At 39.4% G+C, this 19,391-nt stretch overlaps 1 protein-coding gene across 6 annotated transcripts in view; it reads left to right on the top strand.

Annotated features, from left to right (window-relative positions):
* Nucleotides 1-17,176, top strand: part of SEC24A (SEC24 homolog A, COPII coat complex component) — a 51,586-nt gene extending 34,410 nt beyond the window's left edge. For 5 of the 6 annotated variants that reach the window (XM_073355539.1, XM_073355538.1, XM_073355542.1 and 2 more), the window contains 9 exons: nt 985-1,143; nt 2,750-2,923; nt 3,529-3,639; nt 4,089-4,264; nt 6,197-6,334; nt 7,437-7,541; nt 7,669-7,761; nt 8,360-8,463; nt 13,878-17,176. In XM_073355539.1, the coding sequence (XP_073211640.1) occupies nt 985-1,143; nt 2,750-2,923; nt 3,529-3,639; nt 4,089-4,264; nt 6,197-6,334; nt 7,437-7,541; nt 7,669-7,761; nt 8,360-8,463; nt 13,878-13,992 (1,175 nt within the window). In that variant the 3' untranslated portion in view covers nt 13,993-17,176. The other variant, XM_073355543.1, reaches the window with a different exon arrangement.
* Nucleotides 17,177-19,391: the final 2,215 nt, after the last annotated feature.

Here is a 19,391-nt window from a genome sequence, read left to right as displayed (position 1 = left end):
TCACAGTGGAGCTAAGGCAGGCTCCCTGCCTGCCCTGGCTCCTCGCAGCTCCCAGAAGCGGCCGGCATGTCCCGCCCCAAGGTGGAGGGGCCAGGGGACTCTGCATGGTGTGCACTGCCCACGGGAGCTGTGGAGCTGGCTTTGGGATCAAGGCATTACATGGAGCTTCTCCGTTTGCCCCTGGTTCTAGGGGCCGCAGGGACATGCTGGTCACTTCTGGGAGCTGCACGGAACCGACTGGATTTTTAACAGCCTGGCAACCCTAGCTTCTCCCCGCAGCAGGGTGAGCCGGCGCTTGCAGCTCCAGCCCCACATATGGGTGCCAAGGCTTGGTGCTTCCGGCCCACAGCGCAGAGACTTGCCGCAGGCCACATGACATGAAGCAGCGGGCCGTAGGTTCCCCACTCCTGCTGGATAGGATGGGATTTCATGTTGAGATGACTTCCCCTTAATGCATAATGACATTGTTAGTGAGACATAATATTACAACTTCCTTCTTTAGCATGATAGTTTCCAAGAGGCTCTTCTCCCCTCGACTTGTAGGAGTATTTCAAAGGATTATTTTGTTTCTGGAATAAGGTGTGAGTAATCTGAAGGAATTTATTTTCATTCTTACCTCTCAGTGCATGATGGAGTAAACATCTTTATAGGAGACAGCTTCATTACTATTTTAATTACTTTCTTACCCCTGACGTATCCTCTGATTTCTGTTCCAGAGTGGTGTGGTACCATCTTTCCTTTAGACCAATTTTAAATTCATTTCACACTTTATAACCTTCATAATCAAGTGAATATGCAAGTTATTGGTCACATCTACACATTATATCTAGGCCTGTATCTGTGTAGAATAAGGTTATTAATGTTAAACTGTTCAGGTGTGCAAATAAAATTACAGGGAGAATTTAGGTTAATCTGAACTGATATTTGAAGACTGCAGCAACAGCTATTGGTTTGAACTCCACCAATGCACATTTTCTATTCTAGGCTGTATATCGAGGTATTCAGCAGGGAGTGTGTATTACTATCAATCTTACCATCAGCAACACAATCCTGTCCAGGTGGAGAAATTACAGAAAGAGCTGAAACGATACTTAACTAGAAAGATTGGCTTTGAGGCGGTCATGAGGATAAGATGCACCAAAGGTCTGAATAGAATCTTTTTTTGCACACTTTATTATTTAAAAATGTTTTATTGGTAATTTTGTTTTTATATAAGCCTGAATGAATAGTTGGCAAATATGTACATGGAAAATCAGGCATTGTGAATCCAACTGCACAGAAGAAAGCAGAATTAGTAGTAGTATAAAAGAGTGGATCAAGGTGCAGTGGTGTTCAGGATCAGTATGTACAGCTTGCCAAGGCTAGTAATAAGTGCTTCGTTACCATGTACTTCCACAGGCTACTCCAGCAAAAATAAGGAATTCACAATGTAATAGTCCTGCTACATGGTTTACTTTCAAACCTGTGTCCTGCCCTGTGGTCAAACTAGAAGCCTGATTTTTATTTTTTTTTTTTTAAATTTCATAAGCTGAGAGGATAAAGGGAACTTTTTACTCTCTGGCACCTCCATCTAAAAACTATAAAGAAGCAACAGAAAAGCATTCAAACAGTGCATTGTAACAAGGATCCTGTACCTTGGGAGTAATTGAATTCAACATCATATATTTGTAATAGCGCTGTTGATTAATCACAGTTAACTCGTGATTAACTTAAAAAAATTAATCGCGATTAATCAGTGTTAATCGGACTATTAAGCAATAGAATACCAATTGAAATTTATTAAATATTTTGGTTTTTCTTACATTTTCTAATATATTGATTTCAGTTACAAGACAGAATACAAAGTGTACAGTGCTCACTTTATATTTTTTATTACAAATATTTGCATGGTAAAAATGAACAAAAGGAATAGTATTTTTCAATTCACCTCATACAAATACTGCAGTGCGATCGATGTCTTTATCGTGAAAATGCAACTTAAAAATGTAGATTTTTATTGTTATTTTTTTGGTTACATAACTGGGTTTTTTTTGTAGTGCAATGTAAAACTTTAGAGCCTACAAGTCCACTCAGTCCTTCTTCTTGTTCAGCCAGTCGTTAAGGCAAACAAATTTGTTTCCATTTTACGGGAGATAATGCTGCTGACTTCTTACTTACAATGTCACCAGAAAGTGAGAACAGGCATTCGCATGGCACTTTTATAGATGGCACTGCAAGTGCATTCATAAAACATTCTTCAACCACCACATCCAAAAATATGTAAATAAATGGTTTTCTATTAATTGTGCTGTTTAAAAAAATTAATCACGATTATTGTTTATCACTTGACAGTCCTAATTTGTAACCTTTTTAGAACTAAACTACTGGTTCCCAAGGGTAGTGCTTATAAAGAAAGAGTACTTCACTGTGCTGTATATAGTATTTTCCCTTAAATGACTGATCCTATCATATATTCTGAACTAGAAATATCAGCACAATGTGACTTTCAGCCTCAAAGAGTCAAAGAAATTCGAAATGTTACTAATCTTTGAGCTGACTTGTATTCCGAGTGCTTGGTAACCATTGGTTTTAGTGCATGTTACAAATTAATATGCAACTTGAGATATTTACATTTACTAAAGGAACTGTGTTTTGAAAAGGGTTTGTCCATAATCTAGAAATCAGGGCAACTATGTAATCAGTTCATAGTTTACATTAAATGGCAAAAGTAACATTAATAAATAAGATTACATGGTTTTTCCTTTCGTAGGTCTTTCCATTCATACCTTCCATGGGAACTTCTTTGTGCGATCAACAGACTTGTTGTCTTTACCCAATGTAAACCCGGATGCAGGATATGCTGTACAAATGTCAGTAGAGGAAAGTCTCACTGACATGCCAGTTGTTTCTTTTCAGTCAGCACTACTGTACACATCCAGCAAAGGTAAGAAATGTAAACAGCATTGACTGGTAGAATGATACAATATGTTAGCTGCCAATGTGTGTAAATTCTTAAATTTATAATCTAGTTTGCTTGTAGTAAGTAAATAACTTCAACTGCATCTTCATATCCCCAATAAGAGAGGGTAGAGTACTAACACCTTAGCACGCTCATTCCTCCTTTCCTGTTAGTGATAGTAGTTATTCATTATTCAGCAGCTGCATTTTAGGGCCTTACAGATTTTCTGAAAAACTTGCTCTGATCTGAAATGGGCAATTTTAGCCCAGAAATAAATTGGCCAAAGAGGGTAAATTGGCTGCTTAACAGGTGTTCATTTAAAATAATTGTGTGACAAGTTAATGGTGCATTAAATCAGTTTTATAAGTTATTTATCTGAAATATAGACTAATTGCTTTTGGTAAGTTGAGCAAAAAAGATATTCTTAAATAAATTGACTTAAAAAAATTAGAGTTACTGCAAATTTTACTGTACAGACCTCATTTTTGGTAAATTTGTGATTTTTCTCCCCACTTCCCCCAAAACACAGCTTAGATAATGGTGTGGAAAATGCCATTTGGCGACTACACAGATTTATTTTCTCCCTATAGGTGAAAGAAGGATTCGAGTCCACACTATGTGTTTACCTGTTGTTACAACACTGAGTGATGTCTATCTGGGGGCTGATGTACAAGCTATTACAGGTTTATTAGCCAATATGGGTAAGCATGACGCTCTTTGATGTACAAGTGTAAAATATCTAAAACTTTTGAGGAATAATCCTTTGGGAAGCAAGATTACAAGGGAAGTATCCTACCTTCTGAATGGTTGAAGGCACTTTGCCATATGACTTACAGTGACTCTGGGTGTGAAGATATCAGTACAACTGTATGTTGTCATGTTGTTTGATATGGCTTTAGAATTCTGCACATCAGAAGTTAGAGCAGCAATTAGGACTCTGGGATTTTTTATTCTAGGCTGTACCATTAATGTTCCTATCCCTCTATGCCTCTTGGTGGCACAGTAAAGCTCCATTAATGTATGTTTGTAACCATCTTAAGATCCTGACATGAGGGGTTATAGAAGTACAAAATAATACGTGTCAGTAATTCCTAGAAAAGAAAATTAGCTGTTAAACTTCTCTCTCTCTCTCTCTCTCTCTGCTTTTTAGCTGTGGACCGGTCAGTTTCTGCTAGTTTGAGTGATGCTCGGGATGCCTTGGTGAATGCTGTAATCGATTCCCTGTCGGCTTACCGCTCTTCAGTCCTAAGCATTCAGCAACCTGGTCTGATGGCTCCCTATTCCCTACGACTCTTTCCACTTCATGTACTGGCTCTCTTAAAACAAGTAAGAATGAAAATAAAATCTTTCCAGAGGACATTATTTTTATATTCAGTATGTCAGTCTGAATGATGTATAGGTAAACATTTCTGTGAGATGATATTATCTATGAAGGGTTTTGGCAACATTTGAAGGGGGGTGATTTCTTCATTGGTTTGGATCCAGTTTAATTAAGACCAGCCATCTTGCCATATACTATCACAGTAATTGAGGTTGTTTGGCATTTAAGATAATAGCCTCTTCTGGTATAAATGGAACAGTTCTGGAACCAACTTCTTGTCTCATTTCTCCAGGCCCTGGATTTGGTGATTTTTTTTTTTCCTTTTCTTTCCAGTACCACTGCAAAGCAAGACTTGCTTGTTCACCTTGGTTTTCACTGGGGCCAACTGTAGTAGAAGATGGCTTGGGTGTCTATATCAGCCACCAACAAAGGGTTTTTTAAAAGTTATCATAAGATCTGAATATGACTGAAGTTACATATATATAGGCTGTGTTTGTGTACTGTATCTAGAGCTTATGTCAGATGCATTTATCATAAAGCTTGACATTTTTATGAACAATGTAGGGAGGTGGTATAGTTGTGGAGTGTGTCATGACAGAAAGAAGGGGCTTCTGTTCCATGTATAGAGCTGCAGCAGTGTAGGATCGGGAGTATGGTGAAGAATAGCACCAGGGAGGTGGAGCTAGAGGGCAAGAAGCTTGGGTGCCTGGGAGTGCATTGGTATTGAGGCAGAAGTGGGCAGCCAAGAGAGGAAGCAAAGGAAAGTGGGGGCAGGGAGTAATATGGGGAGACTTGCTGTGATTGTCTGATACCCCTGACTGCTAGCCTAGGGAACATGCAGCAATTGCTGTTCAGTGTGGCTTTGAGGAGCTTCACTCTGTGCTGCTGACAAGGCAAATCTATACACCAGTTTAATGTGGGGTGTAGGGAGAGAGCTAAGTGCTAGCCCACAAAGAACTGATCTTTGCTGGCTTTTCTAACAAAGGGGTTTGCAGCATTCCTGAGTCTTGTCTACGCTAGAAAACTGAACAATTTCTAAAAATGGCTTTCAGCTGTGGATCCCTCTGAACTAATATAGAAAACGGTTAGTCTTAGGATAGATGGTTTACTCTTTCAGAATGCAGCATGATCAAGACCTGGTGGAATCATCTCATTCACACTTTCTCAAATGATACTAAAAAACCCTTGTTAAGTCTATGCTATGGCTGTGTTTATGCTGGGGAGATTTGATCTCTTTAATATAGACAAAGTCAAACACTTGAATGGTTTTCAGTACTTGTTTGGGATGCGGTCCTGCTTCAGCAACAGTTGAGCTGCTTTGTGTCTGTAAGCCAATGGAGTGCATTTACCATTAAGTCAGAACACCTCTGACAGAGATGTGCATTAGAGCCAAAGGATTAAGCATAACAAGTCTTTGAATTGCGGTTTTAAAGTATCGTTATGTAGCTTCTTGAGACAAAGTAATAAGCATAATTTTATTAAAAATCCATCTTAATATGCCGTCATTCCAACTCCACTCTTCAGAAAGTTTTCTACAGACATAAGACTAACATATATTACAGTATGTTATGTCAGTGGTTCCAGAATCCAAAGATACACTGAGTGATTAGTCACAAAGTTGTTTGCATATAAGTAATATACAAAACTTGCTTTGACTACAGATACTCAGTTAAGAAATGCAGATAAATTAAGTGTGTGGGGGGGTCATTGTAGTAATCAAGACTTTATTATATTTTTAGATCAAAATATTTAAGGCTAAATTTCATGTGGGACTCAAAATATTTCTTAATGTAGGTAATCAAAAGCAGATGTAGGCAATATACCTATTCTTGTTTTATAAACATCTTGAATGTGTGATACTCTGCCTAGTGCTTTTCACTTGTTGACTTTGAATTAATAACAAATTAAAATATTTCAAATACTGGTTTTATTCACAGAAAGCATTCCAGACTGGGACAAATATCCGTTTAGATGAGCGTATTTTTACTATGTGTCAAGTGAAAAACCAGCCCCTAATTTACCTCATGCTTATGACCCATCCCAATCTGTACAGAGTTGACAATCTCACAGATGAGGTATGATTTCTTTTTACTTATTACACTGGTTCTGTGGTTGCTTGGTTCCAAAGACCTTTATTTGAAGTGAAGAATATGTATTGCATAGAAAACCCTTTAAATAAGAACTGTATTCTTCAAGGTATGTAGTCTGAGAGCTCACAGCCAGTCACAAAGTTTAAAGTTTTGAAGATACATCAAAGCAGCTTACCCATTATAGGCAAACTGATGAAACAATTCCTTGGCATTCGAATTAAGTCACATCACATGAATCATGCATGTGTGTGTGACTATTAAGGAATTATTATAAAGACTGCTGCACTAAATTGCCACTCCATGTAATCCAGACTTATTCTAAATCAAGTTTTGCAGCAATAACTTGGAAGCAATACATGCATGAATTATAAGTCATGAGATGAGGGGTAGTTCCAGTGTTGGATTGCATTTCAGACTAAGCTGAAGTGTGTAAAAGTTTACAAATACTGTAAACCGTACATACATATAAGATGTTGCTCCATTATTTTCCTGTTAGGGGTGGTATAGATGGGCTCTGGAGGGAACATGTGGCTAACACCCCACTCTAGACACAATGTGGATTGGATTCTATAGACAATCATTCTGAAAAATGTAGCTGGCATTCTAATTTGAAAATAGTCTATTACACTACAAAGCACATCCCATTAAAAGGGGATATGCTGCAGCAGGGATGATGTTTTTCATAGTGGTGTTCAACTTCTTTTTTAAAATAAGTCCTGTCATTAGTGCCATGAACCAGTATGTGTAGGAATTAGTGCAGGCAGACTAATTCTGTACATCCAGACTTCGAAGCCTGCAGATTTTTGAAGCTCACATAATTGTATGAAGTTTTCAGAAGAGAATCAATTTCATTAAGACAAAATAAAGACTGCTTTTTTTTATAATAAAGTATATGTTATATCTGAGTTTTAACAATGTAAAAGTCAGACTGCAACAGATGATGCACTTGGGGGCAAGAGGGTATAATTTGTCCTTAATTGTTTTTTACTAATAAAAATGTATTCCACTTGAATATTTCTCATTCCTGCTGCCTCTCTTATCTATATATCTAGAGGCACACTTACATGGTGGCAATTTTTCTCTTTAGGGAGCCCTCAACATCAATGATAAAACAATACCTCAGCCACCCATTCTCCAGCTGTCTGTGGAGAAGCTGAGTAGGGATGGTGCTTATCTTATGGATGCTGGCTCTGTAAGTTAAAATTTTATATGAACTTTTGGGTTTTTCTGAAGGCTACTGAGCACTTTAGATATACAGAAGAGTATAAGGGTGTATGTATTGCATAGATTAATGCTATTGTTATTGAACTGTCTTTTAGGTAATGTTTATCTGGATTGGAAAGAATTGTGGACAGAATTTTATCAGCCAAGTCCTTGGAGTTCCAAGTTGTGCATCAATACCACAGAATATGGTAAGTGCTTGCTTTGGCCTTAAATAGGACAAGTAACTTTTTAAATTATAATCTATCACCTGTATAAGCTCAAGAGCCTTTCAGAATTGTAGCTGATTGTAATTAATTACAGTTTCAGGAAAAGTTCACTTTCCCCATCATGAGACTCTCTTCCGTAGGTTCTCCACTTAAAATGATCTTAATCCAGCTCACTCACTATGAAACCGCAATAAGTAGAAGTTGATAACCATCAGTTAGATCCAGTAAAAGTCTGAGCAGATTGAGAATATTGGGACCAGGAAGGAGAGTGGGTTAGCTCACCAGCCCTCAATTGCTGGAAAATTCAAATCCTAGTTTAGTTCACAAGTGAAAATGAATCTGTTAATGTAGTCCCAGTTGTGACAGCCAAAAGCCACTATTCAGTTTGGCACAGTTGATAGTTTGTTCAAGGATGATCTGACACTGAAATTGCAGTGGTATGTGAAACAGCTTCATACTCACTGTGCCTACTTTATGCCTGATTATGATGCTTGACCCTTTTCATTAACACTAAATTAACTCTGTCTCCTAAAGACAGAGTATATTATATTATGTATTAATGATAACCTTTGTCTAATAGACGCATCTTCCAGACCTTGAAACAGCTGAATCTACCAGAACAATAGCTTTTATCTCTTGGCTGAGAGAGCAAAGGCCATTCTTCCCTATACTGTATATAATAACGTAAGTTCTTTTCGACAACTCTAATACACAAATATGCATAGTCATGCATGCATAGTCATGTTTGCCACTGTAGTGACACATTTTATACTGCAGTGCCCTCACACAAGATTTGTAGGAGTTGTGCCTACTGTGAATTGTAAATGCTTGAAAACCTGACGTGATTTTAACTTTGCTTGTTTTGTCATCTTTTAATTTGTGGAGGTTTGATGCTTTCTCAGGGCATCCAGAACTGTAAGTCACCTTGTTACCCTTCTGTCTCAGCAAGAGATTTATTGGTGCTATACTGTGTGACCGCTTCCTGCCACCCCTGTCTGCTAGATAGGCAAACAGACTCCTCAGGACTCTGCCAGTCCAGACTTTGCCTTGCAGGTTAACTCTTGGTGTACTTCAGTTCCTGAATCCCCTGGAAGAGAGTTCCTCTGCAGCATCCAGGCTTTGTCACTGTATGCCCACAGAAATACCAAGTCCGCTGTCTCCAAAGAGACAGAATACGCACCAGGCTGTTAGCTCAACTGAGGATGCACACCTTACTTTAATATAATAGTACTGAGATGAATTTATAATAAAACAAGACTAAGTGATACTAAGGAGAAATAATAGAAACAGAAAATGGTTACAAATAAACAAAAGAATAACCTGCTTCTAAAAGTCTACATATAACCATAACAGGCTTCAAGCTTTGTTCTCACCTACAATTGCTTTTCAGCATCACTAACCCACATAGTTGGGGATCCACCATTCATAGCTGCAAAGAGCACTGACCTCTTTGTTCCCTCAGTGATGGATAACAAGATGCCCTTTTGCTTTTCTTTATATTCCCCAATGTTAATTGTCTTTGTCTCAAGAATCAGGATGACTCCCTGGGCTTCAGTCTCTTCCTGCGTGCTAACACCATGCTCTTCCTCATCCTCCTGATAACTGGTGTTTACTGCAGATACAGATAAATTGTCCATTGTCTGTGGCATCCCCATGCTCAGTTTACATTATAGACAGACAAATCAATATTCTTCTTATAGACAGACAAATCAATATTCTTCTCTGAGTGATGGTCCCTATCTGTATTCCACATGTTGGGTGCTCATTTCAGGGAGGTCCAAAATACAGTTGAGGACCTCCCCTTTGATGAGCAAGTTGTTCCACAAAAAGATGGATGAATCCCTTCATGTACTGAAGGACTCTACAGGCACACTATGGTCCCTTGGTATATACACCCCAGCTCTGAAACACAAGCAGCAGAGACAACCATTCCGTCTGTAACCTTACCTGGCCTAATACCAATGCCAGCAGGATGTGCCACTTAGGTGGCACCTCTTGCAACAGACACACTTCCCTGCTTCCGCTACAACTAATTCTTTGACCCTTTCCCACCAGCACCCAAAACCTCAGTTTTGACTTGCATGTCGACCCCTAAACCTTCCCCGATGCCACCACAGTGCCTCGTATAGTGTATGGGGGCCATATTGCCCTATTTCCTCACAATTGGGACAGGATCACCATGGACAGTTGGATACTGGAGAACATCCACCATGGATACTCCATAGAATTCCTCTTGTTCCCACATCTTTGGTATCTCCAGCCTCCCTTCCTCCGCCCCTTGGACTTTTCTTGGGGATCCATCCCATCAATGCATTCTCCAAAAAGAAGAAGAAAATCTGCACATTGAAAGGGCCATAGAGCCTGTCCCACCTCAATGCAAGGGAAGAGGCTTCTACCTACCATACTGTCTTATCCTGAAGAAGGGTGCCGTGCACTGTCCGCATCTAGATCTTCAGATGATAAATACTTTTTCAGAAAGCCCAAATTCTGTACGGTAACGTTGGCATTGATTATTCCTTCCCTCTCCCAGGAAGCCTGGTTTACAGCTCACAACATGGACACTTACTTCGATGTAGACAGTTACCTGCCCCACTGCAAGTTTCTCCATTTTCGGGTAGTTCACCAACACTATCGGTTTCAGGTCCTCTCGTTTGGTATATTGACAGCGCCAGGAGTGTTCACAAAGGTCTTTGCTGTGGTAGCAGTCCAAATGCGCCGCCTCTGCTACTCAGTATACCCCCTACCTTAACAACTGGCTCCTCGTGGTGCTTATCGTGCCAGGAAGTAGCCGCCATGATCCTCACCCTTTGCATACTATTGGCATCTCTAGGTATTTGTGTCAACAAGGAAAAGTCAGTATTGATATCTATGCAGATTATACTTTCTCGGAGCACGTCTTGACTCCATTGCAGTGAGAGGTTTCCTTCTGGTGGACTGCTTTGCAACACTTATGTCCATCATTGTGGACCTGCATCATAGACCTCACACCATGGTCTGCCTGCCTCACTCTCACTCTCACTCTCTCTCTCTCTTCCCCCCCCCCCCCCCCTTTGGCCATGTGTTGCCTCCAAGTGTAGCTCCTCTCCATCTACAGAAGCAACACAGACCATATGTTGGCCAGAATCATAGTTCCCTGGACTGTGGTGGGCCAGTCCTCCCAAGGTCATCATCAGCACCCCGTTCGCCCCTTCCATACCACAGGTCACCATCACAACAGATGCCTCCCTCACGGGTTGGAAAGCCCACCTGGACCACCACATGGCCTATGGAGTGTGGATGCCACGGGAGGGCAGGATGTACATAAATGTGCTAGAGCTTCATGCAGTCTGTTCAGTGTGTAAGACCTTTCTCCTGCTAATTCAGCCCCTCCACATTCAACTTCTCTCAAACAACATCGCAGCAGTGGTGTACATCAACAAGCAGGGCGGCGCCAAGTCTTCCTCCCTCTGCCCTGAGTCCATCCGCCTTTGGAACTGGTGCATCAAAAACAACGTAATGCTTCAAGTCACATACTTCTTAGGCACCCAGAATTGCCTGGCCCACACGCTCAGCAGAACACTACTTCAGTCACGAGTGACAGCTACATAATGCCACGCTATAGAATGTCTTCGAGAGCTGGGGCACCCATCTGTGGAACCTGTTTGCCACTCTGAAGAACCAGAAGCTGCCCCTCTCTTGTTCCAGAGGAGCAATAGGGAAGAATTTGTGGGGCAACATTCTCCTCCTCCCCCTGGAAGAAGACTTTGTTACTCCTTTCCTCCCATTCCCCTCCTGCTGCAAGTACTATGCAAGATTCGTTGGGACAGAGCCACTGTGATGGTCATTCTGGCCCTGTCAATTCTGGTTTACAGACCTTCTCAGATTCTCCACCTGAACGCCGCTCCGCCTTCACACTCTCCTGGATCTACTCTCACAAGATCAGGGGAGAATCCAGCATCCCAATCCAAGCCCTCTTCACTTCACAGCCTGGTATTCAGATGAGGATCGAGGATAGACCAGGCATGCTCCCTGTTGGTGTGGCAAATCTTTATCCAGAGCGCCAGAGAGAATCCACCAAGGCATGCTACTGAGGAAAACGGAGATGGTTCACAGTATGGGCTCAATGTGACCATCACTCACTGAGTGTGGTATCTATACCAGGCAATGTAGACTACCTTCTTGCCCTCAAATGTCCGGCCTAGTCATCAACTCTACAGGGCTGCACCTGGCAGCAATCAGTGTCTTTCTCTACCCTTCCCCCCACTGCGAACTGCACATCAGTGTTTACGCATCCCACCACTGTCCACTTCATTAAGGGTTTACTCAACATTTTTCCACCAGTTCTGAAGCCCACACCACTATGGGACCTTAATCTCATCATCTCTGCCCTCCCAAAGCCACCCTTTGAACCACTGGCAACATGAAAAGGAGTACTTGTGGCACCTTAGAGACTAACCAATTTATTTGAGCATGAGCTTTCGTGAGCTACAGCTCACTTCATCGAGCTCACTGTAGCTCACGAAAGCTCATGCTCAAATAAATTGGTTAGTCTCTAAGGTGCCACAAGTACTCCTTTTCTTTTTGCGAATACAGACTAACACGGCTGTTACTCTGAAAACTGGCAACATGCTCACTCTCCCACCTTTTGATGAAAGTCATATTCGTGGTAGCCAGAACCTCAGCCAGGTAGGTCAGTGAACTAGGCGCCATGATGGCAGATCACCCACCCCCCCACACTATATACCACAAGAACAAGGTGTCTCTATGGCTCCACCCTAAACTCCTCCCAAAGGCACTGTCAGAATTCTACCTAAACCAGTGCATCCACCTATTTGTTTTCTGCCCCAAACCGCACACCTCCCCCACTAACAGGGTCCTACAATCCCTCCATGTCTGCTATGCACTGGTTTTCTATCTTCACAGTACTCAATCCTTTTGCACATTGCTGAACAGTCCAAGGGTCAAGCCCTCCTCTCCAAACCAATCTCCAAATGGGTCTCAGAGCATCTGTGAATGTTACAAACAATCTGGCGTACCCCTGCCTGATGGAGTCACAGCTCACTCTACATGAGCGCAACCTACCACATCAGCTTCACTGGCGGATGTGTCCTAGCAAGACCTAAGTTGTGCAGCCATCTGGCACTCTGTCCACACGTTCATAACGCAATGCACTATTGCACAAGCGGCAGTAGGCTAGGCTGTACTGCAGACCGTGCTAACATTGGCATCCTCACACCCACCTCTGCACTGCTCACTGCTGTCAAGTTACCCATGTGTTGAATACATATAGGGACCATCACTTAAAGAAGGAGAGGTTACTTGCCTGTAACTGAAGCTTCTTGAAGATATGTGGTCCCTATCTGTCTTCCAGTACCTGCCCTTTATCCCCTCTGCTTTGGACTACATTCCAAGACAGTAAGAGGGAGACTGGAGAGGCACTAAATATTATACCTTCGGCTGGGTAATGAGGGGATGCACCACACACGTGCTGGTCAGTGGACACTGCTAAGAAACACTTCAGGATTCAGGTGCATGGCACGCCTGTCTACTCACGTACAATACAGATAGGGACCACCCATCTCAAAGAACCTCCAGTTACAGGCAAGTAACTTCCTCTTCCTTTGTCTGGGACAACTTGTTTATCAAGTCTGCCCCCAAAACATTTTAGGATCATATTTCCAGCACACATGATGCTCTACACACCATCTGTACAAACATCACAGCGAGATTGACCACCATGTCACCAGCTCTCATTTGATACTACACATAACACTCTTTACATATAAATACTATGATGATAATGTATAAAGTGTCAGACTTGATGGGACTTTACAGAAGAGTTGGCCCTCTGCCAGTTGGTATTGAGGGGCTCTTACGTTATAAATGTAACCAGGTTGCCTGTGTTTAACATCAGACATTTTAGTGAATTAAATGTGAACGTTATCCAGCAATATTGTGTAATGAACGATTGTGAGGCCTACAGTACTGGCCGTTCATTTACACTTCACCACTTAAAGAGCTTTCAAAATAGTTAGTTCAGCCTATAACTTTAAAAATACAGTACTGTAGAGATTCGTGAATGTTTCATTTCACTCCGTCATTTTATTTCTATTTCCAAGGGATGAAAGTCCACTGAAATCAAGTTTCCTACAGAATATGATAGAAGACAGAACAGAATCTGCCTTATCATACTATGAGTTCCTCCTGCATATACAGCAGCAAGTGAATAAATGAACCACTGGGTTGTATGGCTCGCTTGCTTAGCGAAAATTTCTGCAGTAAAGAACACTTGTGCTTGTAATATCTTTTGTTAAGTTTGTGGCCTGGTGCAGTTGATGAGAAGTTCTCACTGTGATTTCAACAAAATAAAGCAAATAAAGGACCGCAACTGAGGATCATTTGTGCAACTACATAATATTGTACGTTTAAAAATCAAAATATATTTGAAGAGGTTGGGGATCTTTAATTTGCTGCAAATTATGCTTTTACTGTAAGCAGTTGCAGCATGAAGTACATTTGCAAAGGCATATTGAAGGAGTGAAATACATTTTGTAAAATGGAGTTTTGTTCAAAATGTATATTTCTGTAACTTTTAGTTTTGCGGGTTTTTTTGTTTTCTTTTCTTTTTTTTGCTGCTAGATTTAAAACCTCAATATGATTGAGTTGCAGGGAAATTATATTGTCTCTATGATACAGTATATCCACTGATTAAAGATTGAAAATTTATTTTAAAAAAGAGAGCTCTCTGGTACACTTAAAGTAGCAATTAAACAATTCATTGTGAAATGAACAAATTTTTGAAAAAAAAATTATGAAAATTTTAGGATGTAATGTTCTAGAAATGGTTATGTTGGATAGGTCTAAAGGTAGCTTAAACTGGCCTGGCTGGATTGAGATAGTCTGAAGTAATTTGTTAAAAAGCTTTCAAATGCATCAATGTTCTTGTACCTGAAAGGCAAAGTTGGCAAAGCATACTGTGTAAACTGAAAACTGTAATCAAGTGATCTGGCAGCAAAAATGGGCTAAGACTGACACTGAGCCTTGTGTTTGTAGTTAAAAATAATGAGTTTGGTCTTGTCTTGATAGTTCATTAAATGGCAGGAATGGGGAAAAGAAGGCAAAGCATAAAACCACCTGATCCTTTGTGTGTTACATTAGATAGATTTCTGCTCTAAATGTTAGGCCCATAACATGTTTTGTGAAATGAGGCTGTGGTAGCATTTCAACCTTAATTTATCAATATATTTTAGAGACAGTACTGAATATTTTGTTTGACATCTAAAACTGAATTCAAGCAGAAGTAATAATTTTGCTCTTGAAATAAATGGAAAAACATATTGGTAGGAAGTGTTTTATAGTTCAGTGAATATATTTAAAGTTCTCACAAATCTTTTTGATTGAAGCTTTATAACAAGCCTAATTCCAGGGCCATGTGTCCACACAATATACATGTTTTAATTTAACTGACAGACCTGCAAGTGCTACGAATGAAACATGGAAATTGGATTTACAGAAAGCTGGTATTCTTAAATGTAAGATGTGTAAAGTACATGAGAATTAAAGTATATCGGTTGGGGAGCAATCTGTCGATGACAGGCTGTTTCTCTTCATGTTGCTAGTTGATTGCTGCCCCTTATATGCCCGTGGAAAAAATGTTTTCTACTTTATTTTGCTTTTCGTTCATATTAATGCTCATACACTTACAGCAGACTTGCAAAAATCTCCCTGTTGGGGTCAAGTAACTTTTAATTGATGAGTAAAAGGTAGGAAAGTAGATATTGTGCCTAGGCTAGTAAACTTGTGAAGGTTTTGCAAAGCGGATTTAACAGGATCTGGTAGGATCATGGTTTCTGCAGCCATTCGTCTGCTTCTGCTCCAGTTACAGTATAATTGACTGAAAGGAGTTACCTCAATGCAGGGGAGAAGCAGCTGTTTCTTCATAGAAACATCTTGTGAAATTTGAGCACAAAAGAGCCACTATCATTCTGTGCTGATTTGTGATGTTTTCAAAAGAGCATTTTGGAACAGATTTACTTCTTCCAAAGGTGATTTAAACACCCTGCCTGCTGTGTCTACATGACTAGTGGAAATGTATTTCCCAAAAGTTTTTTTATAAGATTGTGCATTATTTTCAAAAAATATAGTAAGTATATAGGGGAAAATTGTTTTAAAATTTACTAAATTACTTTATTTCTAGCTTCACTCACATTTAGATCCTAAATTTTATTTCTTAAATGAGAATCAGTCATTCAGACAACCACAGTTTTATTAAGTGGTAACTCACTCTAGGCACATGATGATAAAATGTACTGACTAGGATGTTGGAAATTATCCATGCATCTCACAACAGACCCAAAGTCTTTGTTTTTTCTTACTATCACCACATACTTTGTCATTATATTTCATAAAGTTACATTTTTAAAGATAGTGTCTGTTTCAGAGAGAGCGTCATTTGCTTTATGTAAACCAGGATAACAGCTATGAATGTCAGTCTACATGCCAATATAGTAACTAACAACATTTCAAGTTAGGATCCCTAATATTTTTCTCTGTGAAACTTATGAACGAGCGAGCAAATGAACCCATCTGAAGTAGAATGCTTTTGGAATGTCCATATTGTATTTAAGAAATATTCTGCAATATTGAATGTGTAGTTTCAATTCCATGCAGTGGGGGACAAAACCTGCTGCTTCAATTCGTATGACTCTTACATCATTGCAGAACACACCAGTGTGTAAACTGCCTTTGCCACACTTCTCACTGTATATTACAAACGTCAAGAATAACTTGTTTGTTTTAAGATCTTAAACAGGGAAGGGTGGTCCTGGTTGTTCTATCTTAGTGTGACAACCCCACCACAGCACATGTACTCTATTTTTCTAGTTTCTGAGGTTTAACTATTTGTTTGATACATTAATGTTAATTCTGTCAACATCAGTACCATCCATTTTAATTTGTATACATTATCTTTTATAATTTAATATATTTGAGTCTCAGTCTAAACAGACTATTTTGCAATAACTAGAATAAGATTTACATTTCTTTTATTCAGAGTTAATTTCTTAACAATTTATAATCAAAGATGTAGAATGGCTGTTATATAAGGGACCATCAAATGTGATTTTAAGCTTTTGTTCACTATTATGGATGTAATCCTTATAAATTTAATTTTGTAAAGTAGTGTATAATATTGTAATATTAAATCCTTGTTTTCTGAAACTCAGACACAGATCTTCAGCATGAAGTTATAAATCTTGCCCCTTCTGAATCTGAGACAGGATTTACTTGTCCTCCTTTTTACAGTTTGTAATTTTCACTGTTTTATTCCTGTAAAAAGTCATTTGTAACACATGCAAATGCTTATTTTATCTGTGCTAATTTAAAAGATTTGGCTACTCAATAAAACTAATTGAAAGTGCTCACAGAAGTCCATCAGTCCTTTAATTAATAAACAGAAGTGGGATTCCATATTTGATCAATCACTGGGTGACATTTTTTTTCCATTGGTTGCATTAGTAACTTCAGTAACGGTAATTGCATTGCTAAAGGAAAAAATTGTAACTTGCTAAAATTGTCACTTTGTAAATGGTACAAAGATTGGGGGACTTCATATTTCAGGAGGAAAAAATGGAAGCATTTCTGCTATGTAACTGCAATTATTGGCAAAATTCCACTCTCTGTTACTGCACAGTATTTATAATAAACTTTAAACAAGGAAAAATCAGATATACTGGCTTTTGCACCCAGGCATTTGGGTGCTTTACTCTAAGAGAAAAATCTACAGTGACAGTCAAGTGTTTTTGGGACCTAATTAGTAGCTCCATCTCCAGTGTGCAGCATGATGGCAGAAAAACGTAAGTATTGACAAATGCAAAGGTAACATACATAGGAAGGGATAAATTGAACTACTCATACACACAGCTGAGTTCTTAATTACTTATAACCATTCTGAAAGAACAGTTGGTTGTCTTGGACAACTCAATTCACTGTGGATTGAGCAGCTGTTTCCACTTTTAGGATGTATAGAGAATAGGGTAGAAAGTAACACTGAAAATAAGCCATTATATAATCAATGGTATTCTCACCTGGAATGTTGTATTCAAATGTGGTCAGGTTATTGAGAAAAAAATAGCACAAATAGAACATACACAACTTTCTTGGGTAGTAGAGAAGAAGGTAAATGGGACACTACTGATCCTCCTGTCTCATCATACAAGAAAGGCAACTATGAAGGCAACAGATTTAAAAGTAACAAAAAGAAATAATTACAACTGACAAAGGAGTAGGAAAAAACGTTGCCTATATGGTGGTCTATTCCATAATCTACTACATCTTCCTCTGAAGCATCTGGTACTGGTCACTGTCTGAGAGATGATACTGGACTAAATAGATGGTTGATCTGGTACGGGAATTGCTATGTTCCAGAATGGTCAGGACCTGTATTTTATTCCTATCTGCTTCATTAAACCTTTAGCAGCACATGGATCTCTTTTAATATCAGACGAGGGCATTAGCTGAAGGAAAGAGTCTCATCTTCTTGAGCATTAACATGAGTTTAAAACAGTATTTCAGCTAGGTATTTACTAGAGATGGGACTGCACTGTGAAATTTAGATGTGAATTTTCCTAAAGTTCTGGGGAGTTGGGAGTGAGGTTTGCAACTCAGGCCCACCTCTAGTGAGTTAGCAGCATGAGTTTTCAGGCCCATCACCATGTGTATGTGTGTTACTTGTGTGAGTTTTAAACTAGGAAAAGAGTCCTGTGTAAATACTATGGTCAAGTTAGCACTCTTGCTTTGGGGTTAAAAGTAGGGTGGATTTTAAGCCCTTTCCTGGGACTTCATCATATTTAATGTTCCCACTGCTTTTTGGATACATGGGAAATTGCCACAGCCATAAGATACAGTCTTTCAAAGGAGATACTGAACATCTGTGGTGGAACTAAAGATCCCAGGGCACTTTGAGAAGAGCTGTAACTCTGCAATTTTTGTCAGCATTTTTCTCCTCTAAGTATTCAGCCTTTTGAGATTGTCTGTCTCTATGAACACCAGCAGTGCAGTGTCTGTATGCAAACTCACTCCCTTGCAATATACTTTGGGACATATATACTATTGGCTATACAATAGTTTACCAGACTAGATTTTACTACATATTTTAAAAGTTCATTTTGCCATCTGTCTAATGAACAGCACCTCATTCTCCTTTCCACGGGGGTACTTAGGGAAAAACTCATTTCTGAATATGAAGGTACAATGGGTAAGTACATTAATAGATAATTATCAATAGCCATAGCTGCTATTCATAGAAAACTTGACCCAAAAATAGGAATAGCAATGAGCTAATTGAGGCATTTCACTGGGCTAAATTTGTCTGGAACATGGGGCAGTAATTGGATTTCTGCAGAAAGTGTTTGATTAAACTTGACCTAATACTTTCAAATTAAATATTAGTATAGAGTTCCAGGAATGTTTAGTTGCTTTTACAGCTAGGGAGTTGTAGGCTGTAGAAACTACCATTGCACTCTAATGAATCTAGGCCAATATATAATATCCTTTGCTTTCTATGTTGGCATTAAAATTGCATGGAAGCAAAGTAACTTGTTATGAATTTGTGTTTGGCTCACTAAGAGAAATCA

Source organism: Lepidochelys kempii, chromosome 8 (genome assembly GCF_965140265.1).
Source record: "Lepidochelys kempii isolate rLepKem1 chromosome 8, rLepKem1.hap2, whole genome shotgun sequence".
In the NCBI taxonomy this organism is placed as follows: domain Eukaryota; kingdom Metazoa; phylum Chordata; order Testudines; family Cheloniidae; genus Lepidochelys; species Lepidochelys kempii.
The sequence above is the reverse complement of the archived record's forward strand: the minus strand, read 5'-3'. Positions and strand labels throughout refer to the sequence as shown.